Source organism: Culex quinquefasciatus, chromosome 2 (genome assembly GCF_015732765.1).
Source record: "Culex quinquefasciatus strain JHB chromosome 2, VPISU_Cqui_1.0_pri_paternal, whole genome shotgun sequence".
In the NCBI taxonomy this organism is placed as follows: domain Eukaryota; kingdom Metazoa; phylum Arthropoda; class Insecta; order Diptera; family Culicidae; genus Culex; species Culex quinquefasciatus.
The window spans coordinates 24,146,632-24,165,958 of record NC_051862.1 but is presented as its reverse complement, the minus strand read 5'-3'; the positions used below and the strand labels follow the sequence as shown (position 1 = coordinate 24,165,958).

The 19,327-nt window shown below is 41.2% G+C and overlaps 1 protein-coding gene across 1 annotated transcript in view; it reads left to right on the top strand.

Moving 5' to 3' along the window:
- Nucleotides 1-19,327, top strand: part of LOC6035876 (RNA polymerase II elongation factor Ell) — a 99,200-nt gene that overhangs the window by 61,411 nt on the left and 18,462 nt on the right. Inside the window, 1 exon segment of the mRNA XM_038257004.1 lies at nucleotides 9,598-9,878. Within this exon segment, the coding sequence (XP_038112932.1) occupies nucleotides 9,598-9,878 (281 nt within the window).

Sequence of the window (19,327 nt, the reverse complement as noted above, 5' to 3'; positions counted from 1 at the left end):
TGCACCACAATCGCGAGGGTGGTATATCTCAAAAACTGATTGCCACTTGTTGCCGAGTGCTTTGTAGCACCTCCTCTTGTAGACTCGACGCGAGAGTCGGTCGCTTTCCGGAAGTGCAGATGGTGGTGCGTAGCGAGAAAGGTTGAATCGCGCGCACTTTCGGCGATTGGAAGGTGATAATTACATTTCTTGCAAACGCGCCAAAGCAAACTGATTCAGTTTCTCCGTTCATGGGTTGTGGTCGATAATCGATTCCGTAACATATGCTTCACCATTCAGGGAATCAATTGCCGGCGAAGTTCGATGACTCACGCCTCTCCAGAATGACCCGCTGGGAATTCTAGGGAGCAACTGCTTCAAACTCGCAGCTCCGCTTATCTGTGATCTGTGTGCTACTCTTCGGCGCATGAATGAATCGTTCGTCGGGGTGGTGGTGGTATCTCGAAGGTCTTCCCTCTAGGTCATCGCTTGCTGACGTCAAAACCAGCCGGCGAAACGAGTGCGTCACAGGCAGAGAGAAGGGAACTCTTCGTGACGTCTGCCTGAATCAAGTCGTACAAATTATGACAGATTATGGAGCGCTTTCCCGAGACGCGTTGGAGAGACGGAACTAATCGCCGGACAGCTTCCGTCCAGCTGGGCGGCGGCGGCGGCGAGCTTCGAACGGTTATTTTCCGAACCAAACACAAACCCAGGAATAATGGGATAAAAATAGATATCTGCCAGCTGGACTTGCGGAGAGGCTTGCGGAGGTCGAGGGCACGTATTTTTGGTGCGTGGGTGTCTGCGCCATTTGTTGCACGAGGATTTCCCAGGCGTCGACGACTGGAGAGGGTTGGAGCAGATCTTGGGAGGTTGAGGGGCGAGGATGCTAATGAGTTTGATAATCACGACTTGGGCGAAGGAGACGACAGCGTTGGCTCCGCTGTCTTTGCATAAATGCTAATCGAGAGCGTCCTAAGTATAGCAGCGCACGGGGGGTTATTTTTGTACGGCGCGGTTCCTGTTTGCGATGCAGACTTTGGACGCTTTCGCGTGTGTGTTGCTTGTATGCGGATGCAGTCGTCGGATGTGTATGATTGAAGGTATTGCCTTGAACTTGGAGAATGACGGATACAGTTCAAAGAAATAGCTCAATTGATACATAGAATACGGACGGAATCTCTTCATTTTGATACAGTTGGATTCTCGGAGATATCCAAGAGTTTTTGAGTTAGGATTTCTCAGGTTACTGTCGCTATTTTACCTTCAAAGTAATCGAAATTGGCGGCCGTTGATCTATTTGACGTTTATCTGTAGACTCCATAGAGTTGAGGGAATAACCTATTGATCTACCCAGCATGACTCGCTGAAACTGTCGCTATTTCACTTTCAATGTCATCGAAATAGGCTTAGATTTTTTATCAAACTTTGAAAGACAATTTTCAAGATGTACTAAATCTTCTTCATAAAAACATCAAAAACTGAAGCTGGACAGTATAAAACAAGTTCATATTTGTACAGTAGATGCTCAAACATCCTGGCTACAAGCTGTCAGGCCGGTTTTCCGAAAAAATGAAACATTTTCGAGAAACCTCAATTTTACTGAAAAACTATGAGGGAAGCCCTTAGCCCTTAAGTACTGGATATAAGGACTGTTATCAGCTGTAATTCTACAGAGATTTACAGTATCTCTATTCGCAGCTGCGATTTTTTATGCTGACCATTAAGACAAGGAAAGCAAAACCTCCGGAAATCCGGGACTTCCCCGTCACCGCGCTCAAATCACCCTCTTCAATCAACAATTACTCGGCATCAACCCTAAGCAGTGGCAAGTGCACATCCACTAACCTCCTCCAAAACGGGTTGAAACCGGTTTTGGCGCCGTCCTAATCTCTGCGGCTTTCCCATGGTAGATACCTCAGCGGAGATCTTCAAGTGCTTTTGAAGACCCCGAAAAAAAACGCAGCTCATCTTCCAGCGACCTGACTGTTGTTGTTTTGCACCGCGCGTCCTCGTGTCAGGTTGTTGTTGTTGTCGTTCAGCCGAGATAGTCGTGGCATTCCGCACCATGACTTGGACGACGTCGTCGTCGAAAGAGAAAACTGTGCGAGTGTCTGTAAACAAACAATTTCAAGTGTGGGGGCTCACGTTTCAAGTGTTCAACTATGGAGCTCGCACAGCTGTTTCGCGACGAGACCGGTCGAGAGAGGAAGTTTCCATTTTTTGGCAAGGTAATTGCACTTGTTTGGAAAGTGACGGCAGGAAGTTGTGGCGTCGCGTCTCTAAGCGGTTCGGGCAGAGTTGGAACATGTTCAGAAGCTGAAGTTGGAGTCACTAAAAAATAAGCCCGTAGAAGTCATGTCCTAGAACGCTAACTATCATCTGAAGATCTACCGTAACGTAGACTACAAACTCGTTGAAACATCATCCGACGACACGACTCGCACCCCAAGCTGGAGACACCAGGCTACAGTCGTGTAACGACTGACAACGTGGACTACTTAGCGATGCGACCAACTGTGTACTATTTACAACGTAGTCGCTCATTACCGTGTGATCACCCCCGTTATAACTGCACACTTGGTCAGCGTCAGCGTCCAAGAGTGCCTCTATCTGGAACGACCTGATGCTGATTGGGGCAGCGGTGATTGTTGTGCACTTTTATGACCGCTTCGTTATCGCGCGATAGGCTCTCGGGATGTGGGAGACAGGTCGCCACACGAAGAAGCGCCCCATACAATAAAAGTGAATGCATCGGCGGTCATCTGCGCGCCCGTGTAATGAGCTATTGAACGCATCGCAAATGCGCGCTGGGTTTGCAAAACGACGACAACACACAGGGGTACTAAAAGTGGCTGGTCAGCAAACGCAACGCAACTCTGTCGTACAAGCGAGCGCATCCGCTGAAGGCAGAGAGGAAAAAAAGTTGTTTTGAAGAAGCGAAAGTTGTTTTGATTTCTATTTATAGGCCTAGACGCGCGCGGTGGTCGGATCGGCGGGGGCATATCGGATGACAGTGCGGCGACAATTGCCGCAAGTCGCAGTGTCGTGGCTAGAAATGCAATGCGCGCATCTTCCGTTCGAGTGGTTACCGGTTGGGAGTATGGAGGGAGTTGGGGGAGGTTCGGTATTATAACCATGTCACGCGTTGTGGAATTCGAAAGAGAAAGAGTATGCGGCAAAAAAAGTGAAACATTGTATGGGAATTACTTGGACGTTGGTAATGGAACGTGTGCTGTTTTGACTGGACAAAGTTGGACGAAATAGCCAGTTTCATGCGGGGAAATCAAAAATGTTAGGCTTATTTTTCAATTTATAATTCTAATTTTAATCTGTTAACCCTATTAGAAGTTATCCCTAATTTGAAATACCTATTTGGAACGGTATATCCACGCATCTTTCCTCTCCTCTCCAATAAATTTTGTAAAATGGGATCCCTGTACAGAATCTTCTCTGCGGCTAATTCAACGCAGTAGGTCTGGCCACTTTAACCAGTTTAATCAGGATGGCCACTCAACTCGGAAAAATAGAAAATATCGGAAAAAGTTGCGATTTCTTTTTCAAAAATTCGGAAAAAGGCGTGATTCAAACAAAATCTTCAAAACAATTTTTTTTCAATGTTTCGGGAAAATGTAAGAAATCTATAATATACTTTTGCAACATATATTTTCAGTTTTTTGTTAACAATTTAGTTTCAAAATTTAATTTCTGTTGAGATTAAAGTAATTTAATTCAAATAATCCATTTTTGATGTATGAAATGTTCCTGATTTTTTTTGCTATTTTTTTGGCGATTACCACAACAAATAAATGAAAGATATTTTTTACTTTTTGAATTACATTTATTTATTTTGTGCTGTCCTAATTTTGGGAATCAAAAATGTTAGGCTTATTTTTCAATTTACGGACAAGGTGAATAATTTGAAACTAAAATTTTTCTTTTTCGATTCGTTTGATAAGAAATCATTTTCAGTTACTGTTTCTAGGATTTTGGTTTGATTTTTTACAATAGAAAATATTGGAGAATGAAGCGAATGAAAATTTATAAAATAGAAGCTATTTAATAGTTTAGACAAAATTATATTTTTAAGAAATTGTATTGCTCATTTCTTTTTTTTTTCATTTTGTACGGAAATATTTTTTTAATTTTTTAAATTATTTGTCAGTTAGATGCTTTTAATCGTTATATCGCAACATTAAATTGTTGCGTGTCACAAAATCTTGCAATAAAGCCTTAGTTTTTATCAATAAGTGTTAAAACTTTGTATATGAGCAGTTCTCTCAGATTGCGGTCATTAGATTTTTTTGTATTTTTTAATCCGACTGAAACTTTTCGGTAACTTCGGTATGCCCAAAGAAGCCATTTTGCATCATTAGTTTGTCCATTTAATTTTCCATACAAGTTTGGCAGCTGTCCATACAAAAACGATGTATGAAAATTCAAAAATCTGTATCTTTTGAAGGAATTTTTTGATCGATTTGGTGTCTTGGGCAAAGTTGTAGGTATGGATAAGGAATACACTGAAAAAATAATACAGGGTAGAAAAAAATTTGGAGATGTTTTATTTAACTTTTTGTCACTAAAAGTTGGTTTGCAAAAATAACACTTTTTTTTTAAATTATTTGATAAGTTTTAGAGGACATTGGATGCAAACTTTTCAGATATTTCTAGGTTGTGCAAAAAATCTTTGACCGATTTATGATTTTTTTAATCAATACTGATTTTTTATAAAAATTGAAATATTGGTCGCAAAAATTTTTCAACTTAATTTTTCGATGTAAAATCAAATTTGCAATCAAAAAGTACTTTAGTGAAATTTTAATAAAGTGCACCGTTTTTAAGTTAAAGCCATTTTTAGGTAACTTTTTTGAAATTATTTTTTTCAGATTCACGTCACATCACGTTATCACTGTATCAGGTTATCTAATGTTAAGTATTTTTGATGGTCTGATTTAAATAACAACAAAAATTGTAATTGCAAAATTGTCCGAACACCAAAAGTTTGAAAGTTTTGTGCAAATTACACGTACGGAATCGACGTAACACCTTATGATGTGGCCCTCTTAAACCTTGCGGTTTCGTCAACGGTTCCACAGGTGTGTATCGTTCTTTTTGCGACAAGACTCCGCCTCCCGGGTCTCCGAAGTGTGAAGGTATGGCACGGGGAGAGGGCACCGAATACCTATATTTACACTTAGAATTTGTTGCGTCCGCCTCGGGATTCGAACCAGCGACCTCTGGATTGTTAGTCCAGTGCGCGGTACGATTGATCCACACAGGCAGACACGTAGTGTGACGCAAATTTCAGAACCCTAATGTAATTTTACATAGTTTTTTAGGCAAAGTTACAATTTTTTCCCGACTCAACATTTTTGAGATATACAAAAAAAGTTGAATTTTCGGAGGGTTGACATTTTGGCTAGTTGAATATTACCTCTTTTTTGAGTAATTTTACCTACAAAATAAAATGTGTTAAAAATGTGAAACTGATGAAAATTTACCAGTAGCTGATAAAAATTCACTAGTTCCTAATGTAATATTACACCTTTTTTTACACAAAATTATTCAACATTACCTTTATGCAAAAAACTTACCAACCTAAAAAAGAACGTAATTTCATGTGAACCTAACCACAGGCAAAACAATGGAAGAGTGTTGAATTTACATAATTTCAGATGTTAATTTAGCTTAATCTTATATTACATATTTTTGTTAGTAAAATTAAAAAATTTGGAAGGTTGAATATCTTGATGGATCAAAATTACAGGGTGGTTAAATCTTCGCGATTTTCGCGAATTTCGCGGATTTCGCGGAAATCTAAATTGCTCTCACCGAGCAGGATTTAGATAAATTTGCGTTCTTTCTTCTGGAAATACTAGATTTAGACAAACATTTTCACTAGCCATCGAAATCTACGTTGTATTCTTGAAGATAGACCCACAGGAACATTCAACAGAAATCCGCGAAAATCGCGAAATCCGCGAAGATTTTTAACCACCCTGAAATTACATCTTTTTAATGTTACACTCAACCCCCGGTGGTTGGTCACTTTTTCGTTTGACACTTTTTTAGTTTGTACCCCGTTGGTTGGTCAAAGTCAAACTAAAAAGTGACTAACTGTCACTTTTTACACGACGCTCACGCACACTATCAAAACAAACGTTTGGTAGTGTATGTGAACTCCGTGTAAAAGGGGTGTCAAACTAAAAAGTGACCCCGTTCGTTTGACAACAGTTGGTGTCAATCCACCGGGGTTTGAGTGTATTTTATTTCAATTTAGGCCATTGCATTTTTTTTTAGTTTTTGTCCTTTGCCTTCGAAATTTTCTCATTGAAAAAACTTTAAAAGTTGATTTTAAATTATTCAGAATACATAGTTTATATGCAATTTGAAATATATATGAAATAAGAGCGGTCGTGGCTGAATGGTTACGATGTTCGCTTTATAAGCGAATGGTTCTGGGTTCGATACGCATCTGCTCCCAACGAGAAAAAAAGTTCTGGACTCATTGAATTTGGAATTAATGAAAAAACTTCAGCTCACGGCGGGGTTCGATCCCCTGTCCTTAGTATTGGCAAGCAAAAATGCTTTCCACTTAACCGTGGAGCATTGGTAGCTTGAGGAAGAATTAGACTGGTATAGTTGAGTCCAAGAATCGGACTTAGAATCACATTGAATGCAAGTTGAACATCAGAACTCAAACAAGATTGCATGCAAGATTGCAAGCGCAGTTGAAATTGAATCTAAAAATACCTCGCTATAAAATAGCCTGGGCGACTGATAGAATTCATCCAATAAGAGATGAGAAGAATTGAAAGTCACATCGGGACTGGCAACACCAGCCAGCAACAGTCAAGTGTTCGGAGCTCTTCAGACTTTTCGATTTTTTCGCCGTAATTTACCGTGATTACCCGCGAGTTTGCTTCTCCAGCATGCCAAGGGCCAGCCGTGGCCGAGGCAGTTCGAGTGCGGCCTCGAAAAACCCGCGAAGTTCATCTACCGGCAGAGTGCAGAAAGGTAAACACACCAATGCCGCATCGACCGCCATCGCGCACGGGAGCGTGCCCGGTGACGTCACCGATCCTTCATTTTTACACGTGTCATACCGTCCACGTGAGTCCCCGGTACGGACGAGACAATCGACCCGGGCATCCGGAAGCACTTCCGGCCAGCAGCAGCAGCAGCAGTCCACCAGCACTACGACGACAACCACTTCCAACGTTCCCACCAGCAACGAATTTGAGATGCTGAGTGGAGATGAAAACAACACCGACAGTGACAGCAGCAGTGCTGGCGACGACGATGACGATGATGAACTTGCGCGCAAGCAAGGAAAGCAGAAAATGGTAACTCTCCGAAGGAACGACGACCACCTCCAATTTTTGTTTTGGATACGTTGGCTGACGATGTTGACGAGTTGCTTGAGGGACTCCAATATTGTCTCAAAATTAGCAAAACTTCTGTGCAAGTGATTACCCACAAAAAACTGCATTTCGACTTGGTGGTGAAGAAGTTGAAGTTGCGAAACTTCAAATTCTTCACATTTGATCCTGCAGAGAAGGTCCCAGTGAAGATCGTCCTTCAGGGATATCCGGACCGCCCGATCTCCGACCTGGAAGAACACCTGACGGGCGTCAAGGTTAAGCCTCGAGAGATAAAGGTGCTCTCAAAATCGACTACGGTGACAGGTACGTACACCTTGTACCTCCTGTACTTCGATCGCGGGTCCGTCAAAATCCAGGACCTACGGCGGATCAAAGCACTGGACGGCTTCTTTGTGACGTGGCGATTCTACACGAAGAATCCGGCCGACGCAGCCCAATGCCACCGCTGTCAGAAATTCGGACACGGCTCAAGAAACTGCAATCTCCCACCCCGGTGTGTAAAGTGCGGTGAGACCCACTTCACCGAAAGGTGCAGTCTTCCGCGGAAAGACCAACTGGGGGAAAACGCCCAGCAGCACAAAGCACGTGTCAAGTGCGCCAATTGTGGTGGAAACCACACGGCAAATTTCCGTGGCTGTGCCGCGCGGAAAAAGTACATCGAGGAGCAGGACAAGAAGAAGAAAGCGCCAGCGTCCCGCCAACCTCCGAAGACTTCGAGCTCGACCGCTGCAGCAGCTGGCGGCGGAGCGGCTCCATCGACCAACCCAGCGTTCCCTCCCGGTTGGGGAGGTTCGTACGCTAGAGTAGCCGCTTCTGGGGCGGTTCTCCCCCGGGACAAGCTGATGTTACCGGTGATGATCTCTTCACGCTTCCTGAGTTTTTCGCCCTTGCTGGAGAGATGCTCACGCGCTTTCGTGCCTGCCGAAACAAGGCAGAACAATTCCAAGCTCTCAGTGAGCTGATGATGAAGTACATCTACAACGGATAAGCTGCCTTGTGCAGCGAAGTTTTTCGACGTCAATAGACAAAACATACTGTGATTTAGTTTTAAGCTTTTCTATTTCTATCCTTTTCCTTAGCAAATCTAGAAGGTTTTTTTTTAATTTTTCCTTCTCTTGCCAAATCCATTGTTAGAATATCCAATTACATCAAAATGAATTATAGTGTAAACCATAGTTGAAAGGAACTCCAAAACTCTATTAGGTTATAAGAAATACGGAATTGTAAATTGATTATTTACTGACAAAATAAATTGAATTGAAAAGAATTGAAAGCATTCCCATTAGAAATGAGAACACACGAAGAATTCGAACAACAATGCCAACGGTCATTACCACTCGCCTAGGGTGGCTCCTCAGACCATTCACCTTCCCAAAAACCGTCCAACTCCAAGCGAAACTTACTTGAGGATACCGTGGAGATTTTCCCTTAATACTCTGAAAAAGGTGGAGCATCAACACTTCCCGTCTTCCAAATCCCTTTCCTTGTCCCTGGTGCGCGGTGGAGATGGGAGCGGCCGGCAATGGACGGCTGCCATGGTGGTGAGAATCTGGTTCAGGTGGAATTGGTTCTATTCCCAATTATCGATTCCTAGGCAACTTGGGCTTAGACAATCATCACATCACATGGCGAAAATCCAGTCTGCAATCCGCTAAAATCACCGTCTCCTAGCGAAGCGAAGCGAAGCGAAGCGAATTTGAAATATATATGAAATAATGACTTTTTTATTAAATTAGTTTTTATTATTAATTTGTTTGATTTTAGTTTTAGCTATGAAATGTCACGGTCAAAATTGTAAAACTTGACATAGATATCTAAGTCTCAGATAGTCTCTCACATGACCTTTCAAAACCTCCAAGGGGTTCACGCTAAAAATATTTAACCTAAAAACTTTCGACCTCTACACAATTATTTTGATTTCCACTAAAAAACAAAAACGCACCCGTTTAACTTTGTTAGCTTATCTCGTGGGCTACATCAGCTGACAGCGGTTTGCTGCAGTTTGTTGGTTGTTTGGTGAGAAAACCGCAAAACCAACGTCAAAACAAAACAAAACAAAAAAAAGCACTGATTGCGTGCGGCGTCCCAGACGACGATGCCTCCGCCGCCGAAGGCGATCGTAATCTAAATGAACCACCAAATTGAGATAAACGGCACCGAAGAGGTTATCGCAAATTGTGAAGATTTTCACTAATATTGTTTTTTTTTCTCTCTCTCTCTCTTTTTCCAGCTCAAACTGGGCGGCTCGCTCAACCCGTCGATCCAGTTCGTCAACGGGCAGGGCCACCTGTCCTTTCCGTCCCACAACGGCAACAATGTGCAAAAGTTTAGCTTCTCGCTCGCGGACATCGAGGGCGGCGGCACGCTCGAGTGCGTCCAGCAGACGACCGGCCAGCCGCTGCAGAACATCGGCCACATCCAGCACAAGATGCGGATACACGCGAACGACGACGTGTACGAGACGACGCGGCACCGGATGGCCGCGGCCGAGGAGACCAAAAAGGACAAATGGTGAGTGTATACTGCTGGGGACACCTTGAACCCCCCTCCCGAGACCTGATTTCGTTGAACACCAACGACGACGACGACGTCTAATGATCAACTTTTAATGATATTCGCGCGATCGCGCTAACGACTCGCTAAGCCGGATCATGGCGGAAGGAAGGTGTGTTTTCTAGGTCAAGCGAATGTACCTGGCTAGACGCGAGAAAATTTCGCTCAAATTACTCAACACGACGACGGCTGGCAGGTTTACGTCATCCCGTGTGTAGTTTTGTCGCGATCGCGATACCGGTTCGTGAGGTTCGAGGGAGAGATTGTACGCACTTCATGGTCGTCGGGACCGCTGCGTGGAATCGTCCTGTTGAAACTGCACACAACGCAAAACTTGTTTGCGCGAATTTGGGCTACCCGCCCCCCGCACAGCCAATCGATTCAACCCCAAACTTGACCCAGAAGAAGGCGAACTTTAATGGCGGCGTTTGTTTGTGTGTGTGTGAATGTGCAGAGTCAACACAAGATATAAACAAAAAAACAAACACATTATATGTTGTCGACGACCCACCACCGAGCTGGTGCTGGTGCCAAATAGCTTGCAATGATAATGACCTCGATTTGGGGTTTTTATTTGCCTGCAAGCGGCAAGCTTTTGGCAGTGTTGACGAGCGGCGCGAGATCACGTGTTGCATCACCTGACTGCCATCAAGCTAGGAATTCGTTGTTTTGGATCTATCGGTTTGGATCTACGTTGCAATAATGTTACTGGGTAATTCAGTTCTTATGCTGTTGGCAGGATCTGACCAAATGTCTAAGGAAAATTTGTTCAGTAATATGAAATTAGGTCTTAGAAGAGTTCAAACCCATATTGCCCAAAATTGACAAATATTCCCACGTCGGAGCATCCCCGGATTCTCGAGACCTTTTGATTTTATTGGTCGGTATCGAAAATGAAGAACGGGGACACGTGGCAATTTCAGATTTTGACCAATTTATTTGATAATTGACATCACGTTCGGTTTAGAAAATATAGAAATTTGATACTCACACAGTAAAAAAAATCATGGTAATATTACAACTGGGATGTGTTACATCTTTTATGTCAGAAAAAAATTGTTTTTTTACCTCTGGAAATGTGTAATTTTACCACCTTTCTGGTGCAATGCCACTTTTTCAGTCTACATTTAGGTAAAATTACGTCATAAAAGAGGTTATATTCAACCTTCCAAAAATACACCTTAGAAATTGACACATTTTCTACTGAGTAGGTCAGTTGAAAATCGATGATACTGAGAAAAACTTTTTCATTTCTCACAAAATTTTATCTTGAGGTTGCTGAAATACCAGCAACCAGAAGTTTGCTCGGCAAAGTCGAGAAATGAATATTGGAAATCTCAGCTTTTCGAAACTATTTGTGCAGTGGCTTGATTTTTTTTTATTTTGCGTTTTTGGAAATTTTTCTTGACATTATTTTAATTTTTTTTCAAAGACCATTTAATTTCAAAAAAAAATATATATCTTTTGTACCAAATATTGCACAACCCTAAACTCTAGCGCAAACAAAAGAAGCTCCCTAAAACATATTTAAAAATACATGCGGGTCATTCTACGCCAACTCACACAGCAGTTGCCCCGACCCCTTTTCGATTTGCGTGAAACTTTGCTCTAAGAGATTATTTTGGTTCCTGATCACGAATCCGAGGTCCATTTCTCGATATTTCGTAACGGTGGGGCGGTACGACCCTTTCATTTTCTGGTTTTTACTAAGACACGTTTTTCAGTGATTTGTAGCTCGCAACCGTGAAGAGATAGAAATTTGGTGTCAAAAGGGTTTGTGTGCACAAGCCACAACAATCGTCCAAGGGGTCATTCTTATGCAAAATTAGCTGAACATTCCGAAACAATTTTGTAGGACATTGTTACACTCTAAAATGTAACCCTGCAAAGTTAGGAAAAACACGTAATTTTAAAATGAAAAATTTTGTTCTAAATGAAAAATGACCCTTCTAGGTTATTTCAGATTTGAAAAGTACATTAAATTTCCCATAAAATGACACGTCTCACGATTTTGGACAGTTGAGTAACGGGAAGTGGCAGCGATTTTAAAACTATTTTTATCTTTTTTTTTATGAAAAATACGTTTTTTCGGAATTTTGAGCACGCCATCAAATCGGGCGTCTAATTTTACACAAAAGTCCCTTTGAAACCAAATTTCTATCGCTTCACGGTTGCGAGCTACAAATCACTGAAAAAAGTGTCTTAGTAAAAAAAAACCAGAAAAATGAAAGGGGTCGTACCGTTCCACCGTCACGAAATATCGAAAAATGGACCTCGGATTCGTGATCAGGAACCAAAATAACCCCTCAGATCAAAGTTTTACGCAAATCGAAGAGGGGTCGGGACAACTTTTTCCAATTTCGTGTGAGTTGGTTAGAGAAATACCCATACATGAAAACTCAAGTTTTAACGCTAGAAAGTCCAAAAATTAAGGTAATATTTTAAGTTTTTATGATTAATAAGTTTGCAAAACCCAAAATATGTCCAAAAGTCAATACGTTCACAATGTAGCTCAAATCTGAGGGCAAATTTAGATTAGGCGGGCAAAATTTCAATAAACATCATATAGTTGGACAATTTCCGAATTACGTTAGGGTGGTGCAGTTCACCTTTCCCTTGGAAATTTATCATTTTGAATTGAAATATTTCGAGTTTAAAGAAAAATACCCCTTTGATTTTTTCAGCGTTTCTAGTGCTAGCTCTCCCCTTTTGAATTCAACGCATCGCATAAAGTTTGGCCTGCGCTTTTTCAAGATAATATGGGTTTCAAATAATCATCTTATTTTAATCATATTATAGCTGTAACTTTTGACCCTAATGCCAAAATAGTAGTTTATGCAACAAGTTGCAAAAAGAAGATTTTTTTAGCACGAGTCGTACATTTATCCAACGAGGTTCACCGAGTTGGATAAATACGAAGAATGCTGAAAAAAAAGTTGAAAAGTGTTGCTATTCGATTCTGTTATTTTTGGTACAGAAAAGTAGGCTATTTCGTCGTTCAAGAATGACAGGAAAAGTAAGTAGTTTCACGACGGAATTGCAAAAAATATTTTTCAAAACCTAAAATGTTTGTTGTTTAGAGTCACTTTTATTTAAAGTTAGCTTCGAATTGCTACGTAAGCAAAACTAATTTTTGGTACTATTGACAAGATAAGATTGCGAGATGCAAATTCTGGTGTCTCCGATTAATTTGCATGGATTGGCATGCTAAACAGCTTTCTAGAAGAAGAAAAAAATACCAAAATATTCCTGGAAAGTTGGGTTTAAAAAAAACCCTAATCGTGAACCACCCTGATTTTTAAACAATCCAAAAGTTACCCCTTTCCATTTGCAACAACTTTTCGGGGAAATACAAAGCTCCAAAACTTCACAAGTTTAAGTAAAATCCATTTTCGACTAAATTGTTTTGATCTGGTCCACTGTGCATTATTTACGTGTGGTTTTTGAAAAGGTCGCATCAAATAAAAGATAATTAAATTATATCTTTGTCAGATTCAAATAAATTTAAATACAGTCGAACTCCTGGTTGTCGATCTTCGCTGTCTCAATATTGCTCCATTCGTCGTTTTTAATCTCTTCAAATTGCATATTTCGAAGCTCTTCTTGTGTCGATGTTCTCTCTAGCTCGTTTCTTCTAGATGTTTAACATTGCATTCATAGACATTTTTCTTTGTGCTGCTCTGCTGATTTGAAATTTATTTGTTTTTTTTTTACATTACCATGTTTCTCTATCATAGCTGAGTATCAATTTTCAATCGCGTCTTTATTTTGCATCGTTCTTTAAGCTGATGCTTCTCTCCCTCGATTGCTTTTTCGGTATTGTCAACCAGACAGTTGACTATTTTCTTAATATTATAGTTCAATCCTGTCATTGAATTAAATTTCTTTAAAAAAAAAGATAATTAAAGTTTTAATTTTTGTAATAACAAATATATAATTTTTCAAACGCCTCGCTCTAACAACTTGGTTCGATCTTAGTAAGATTTTGATTTTGTACGCCAGATGCTGCCAACGTTACGAATATGGCCTCCAGATTCTCTACCATTATGTAATGAGTCACCTTATACCCGGTTCTGAGACAAGACGGGTATTGGATTGAACACAGCCCTCAAAACATTCAAAATAGGTTATAAGGCGAAATAGGGTCGTCTACCAAATCGGCTTAATTAAAGAGTGTTACCGCCTGTCAATGACGGTGATTTCTGTTTCTCAAAATCCAAGCAGAAATTCGAAGAAGCGCTCCGACAATCTGTTGCACTTGTGGCCGGCGGCGGCGGTGACTGCTCCCTGGCAAATGCCAAAAGTGCTGCAGGAAGTTGCACTTGTTGCAACTCTGCTGTTGCTGCTGTCTTTGTGCTGACCGACGGGTGTCACATTTCGCTGCACCGTGGCGGCACACACGCTCGGTCCTAAGAGTGGTGTTCGGTCATTTACCTGTGCGCGGTGTGGCAGTCTTTCAAGTTTGTTTTTGCGGGTCGTTTTATTTTGAGTGCAGAAATCTGACCTCAAAATTCAGTTGGTTTTTGTTTCAGTCATTAATTTTAAAATTGACCCTTTTTGAAAGTAAGTCCCCTTTTTGGGGGCCAATCTCTTTGCGAATTTCAGCTTTGCATTTCCGGTTTGTGACTCAAGAGGGCACGGCGACTTTTGGCATTTGATTTTTCGCGCGTCCGCAGAAACACACCTGTGTGTTTCGCGTCGCGAAATGGAGGCGAAAAAAACACATTATGTGTGATTTAGTTTTACGACCTGTAAACTTTTACGACTACTTTGAGCTTGTATGCGATATACTCAGTGAAGAACTGAATAAGAAAAACGAGTTTTTTTTATGGATGATGTGAGAACCTCCGGAGGTTTGTTATATTTCTTAAAATACTCGTATTTTGGGTTTAAATTTCTACACTGAATTTCTCAAAACAAAACTTACTAAAAACCCGTATTCGTTGATTGCAGAGGTGCTTCAAATCGTTACCTGTTCCACCTAATCAGTCACTCAACAATAAGCAAATCAAAGGCATCGTCGTAACATTTACCGGCACTTTAACACCCCACTGCACTGGCTAGGCCTGTGTCCACGATCGCACTCGAGCACTGGAGTCGTGGCGCGGCGCTAATGGCCGAAACCAATTTCTATCGAGAGTTGAACACATCCACTCACCCCATTAAAATGTAGCACAACCGCCGCCGAGGGGTCCCACAATTGTGCCGGGCTTCCCCCTGACAACAACCACTAGGACTAGCACTTGGGGTGCGCATTTCTCTTCTTTTGACCAATTTGCAGGCAAAAATGTACTCACGAAAAAGGTCGCCCCTGAGCAAAGGGTAAGCGGGTTGATGTTCGGCAGTTTATTCATTTCTTGAAAATTTTGCTCAAATTTGCAATCGCTACCCCACAGTGAGACAGGTACAAATTCCTGAACAAGTATTACACAAAAAAATCCGCCCTGCACTCTCCTCTGAGCAGCACCTCGAGAAAAGAGAAAGAGATCAAATTATGCAACCCCGACTTGGCCGTCGTCGTCACGGTAACAGGCCACTGTGGCACGTTCCGAGATTTGCGAGATTTGCACGAGCCTTCCCCCGGCCCGCACACTGGTCTGCGAATTGTGGTCCCGGATCTCAGTTCAACAAATGTGAACGGTGAAGTAATGTCATTAGGGCGACTTTTGAGGTTAGAGCAGGTACTTGGAAGACCTACTGACCGCAAAGTTAGGAGGGTGACGAAGTGAGGATTTGCGATTGGCCGGGTTGGGTTCGAATCACAAATCAACCTTCGCGTCCAAAACTCGTGATACCGTTCCATCAAGCGGTGCGCGTCAATCGATCAGCAACTCCGATATGCCAATCGACAGAGTTGGTCGCACAAAAAAGTGTAATTTCACGCCAGTAACCGAGCTACTCAACGGCCATTATGCGCGCCATCAAAAAGTAAAGAGCGCGTTTTTTTCGAGTTAATTTTTTTGTTGAACTATTCAACACTTCGCAAATAAAGTAGAAGTTGAAATTAGAAAAAAAAACCCTATGTACACCGTGCCGCACAAAAATGTAGGTCAATGACATAATTACACGGTGTCTACCCAGCCGCCGCCGACGATCTGGGTTTGCAGTTCGTCGTCGTCGTGCTAACTTGTCGTACGTGCATTTTGGGCCAAATTGAGTTAAGAACGACATTTTGTGCAGCTCACAATGCCTCACCGTTTGACCTTCACAGATCCCCAAAAAATGATTTCAATCCTCAGATAATCAACGAAATCCGGAAACCCCCGTGCATTTTTGTCACTTTACATAAGAAAGTAGTTTTAATCTAGTAGTCACTCCCTGAAAATTGATGCAAGTGCGACAACTGGCCAAAGGGATTTCAGGTCAGAACGCATTTGACGCACGTACAAGTTAGACTACCGTAAGCATTTGTAATCATAACTCGGGACTCCAGGAACCAACTTAATAATGGTCAGCCAAACAAAACGTGTTTGTTATTGTTTACATTGCGTTTACATTTGTTTATTCAAGGTCAAACATTAGAACGCGTTTTTCTCGGAACGTGCGACAAGATAGCACGACGACGTCGAATTGGCGTTCAACCTGCTTGCGGTTGATTGATGTTGATCTTAGACGACGCAACCGGATCGATTCCACCGCCACGACGTCCCGCAGTCACGCACCTTGGAAACGCAATCAAGTGGTTCCTTGCACCGTTCCGACCCCCCGTGTGCGTTCAGAACCTTCTTTTGCAGGTCATTTCAGCTATCCCCAATAGCTCCAACTCTGAGTGGCTCATCGTCTCGTAGTCATCAATGGGGCTGTTCTATTGACACAAATACTTTGCCAATCGGTGCGCGCTTCTCGCTACACTCAGCAGCCATCTTTAATGGGTTCTTTAGTGGCTTCGCCAAGTGTGTTTGGGGGGGGGCCAAGTGGCCTTGAGCAGAATGTTTTGCACAAGCTCTTCGGCGGCGGCAAACTGCGCACCACCACACACACTTTGGAGGCTTGAAAATGAGCGCGCGCGAAAAGTGAAGCGTCATCCTGTTGAACAACAACACTGCGACGGCAGCCATTATGGCGGTTGCTATAATGTCTGCGCCATAATGGCGCTGTGTGTGGCAGGGGGGCTCAATCAATCGACAATTTCCCCCCTCCTTATTGAAAAGCAGAAGGACCCCATAACAGCAAACCATTTTTCGGGAAATAAGCGTTTGCTTTACGATTATTGCAGCACTTTGGATTGAAGCGTCAGGCGGTGTTTAGGGCTCTCAAACTTCTAACACCCTGCTCACCGATGTGTATTAAGTGTACCTACCGGGGTAGCGTGCGAAGTAGTAGTCCATTTCGTCGGGGTGCTCCCGTTTTCCGGCGGCTGAGCGAGGTTTAACGATTTTGTTTGAGTAGATGATTGAATTTTCCGGTAATCATCACAGCATTGCTGCAGTAATTTGGCTATCATTTGGGTGTGGAATCGTTTTATGGTAGTGCCATCGAAGTTTTTTCAGTGCTTAGAAAATGGGGTCGATCGATGAACTATGAGTTCGCCTTTTGGAGATTAAACAACTCCGACTTCAATTCCCATACAATGTTAATGAAAGTTTCAAATATGCAAAAGTTGTTGAAAACAAGTCTAGTTCGATTACACAAAATTTGTCTGACTTCGTCTTCCGACCAACAATAAGACCCAACTCCACCAACTTTGAATCCGCAGTAACGTTGAATGTAAACAAACAGTTAACTCCGCTCGCTCTAGTGAAACGATGCCTCTGTGCTCTCGTATGCTAACTAGATAGGAAAACCAGCAAGCTTAGTACAAGAGAGCACAGAGGATTCGGAATGTTTACATTGCGTGTGTGTAAAATGAATAGCTTGTTTGCAACCACGGTCACCTCTCATTGAAATATTATAATTGCAGGGTGGCCACTCAAGTCGGGAATTCGCTAAAATCCGCCAAAAAATCAGGAAAAAGTTGGCAATTTGTGGTTTTTTGCCAAAAAACTCGTGAAAAGTTGGGAATTCCAAGCTAGTTCTGATATTATTTTCTACCTCTTGAATAAGTTTGTAATATGTTGAACAAATTTCAAATGAATGTCACTCAGTTTGTCTTTAGCAACTTATTTTAATTTTAAGGTTTCCTTCACTATTTTTTTCTATGTGAGTATGAAAAGGCTATTTCTATTTATTTTGACAAAATTTATCAAACAGCAGGCAATTTCTATCATTGATCAACGGTCAAGTTAATTCAAATACAAACAATATGAATGTAGCGCTTAATTTCAACAATAATGGCCCGCATAAAGTTATGATTCTCTTTTACTTATCACATTGCTAAATGTTGAACTAAATTCATTAAGTCATTTCAAACAATTCGTCTAAATGTTTAATTCCTTTCAACTTTTTTGTAAGTATGTTATAAATTACTATAGAGAATCAGCATCTAATTCCAGCGTGCCTCTAATGTTGCCATATCAGCATATTGAAATTCAAAAAGTTTTCAACTGAAATCGAGTGATTAATAGCTCAATAAGAAGTGAACAAGTTTTTATCAAAAGTTTGCAAAATTAGTTGTTTAAATAGGGAAAATCAGCCATTTGTATGGAGTTAAGAGCGAGTGCTTAACCTGCCAAACATAGGAGAATTTTCCCTATTAAACTGCATTTTTCATTAAAAAAATGAAACATTTAAATACTGACAACTCTGTAAATCAACTTTAACGGTGCACATCAACCAGAGCTGTTGCACCCAGACTCTTCAAGACTACGGGAACTATCGATATAATTTTTGATTCATCCCCTAAAGTACAGTCTACCAAATAATTTATAACAAAGTTTGACTATTTTTACAATTAGATTTTTGCAGGATTGGGTCCGCAAGTTTGACTATTTTGGTAAAAGAAGACAACAACTTCCTTGGTTGCTGTGCACCCTTAATCAAAAAAAATATTTAAATTTAGGAAATTTAAATGGGAACTTGGTAGAATTTTGTTTAAAGGGATTCCTAAATATTTTGAAATTCTTTGCATAGAAAAAAAAATATGGTAATATTCATCAGGAAATGGTGACAGATTTTGTGGCAAGAAAAATGATAAATTTTACCCCAGAAAATGATGAATTTTCATCAGTTTTTGATGAATATTCATCAGGTTCACATTTTTACATATTTTTTATGTAATATTACTCAACAAAGAGGTAATATTCAACCTACCACTTTTTCAACATATCAAAATTCATTTTTTTCTGTGTGATAACTGTAATCATGTTTAAAGCGTTCTCAGATTAGAATGATTATTTGAGGTTCTGAAAAAGTCGGGAAAAATAAAAAATTAAAACGGCATTCGAGTGGTCACCCTGCAATTGATATTGAGTCATCTATAAACCACGTGACTTTTGCGAACTTTCAATAAAAATATACAAAAAATTAGG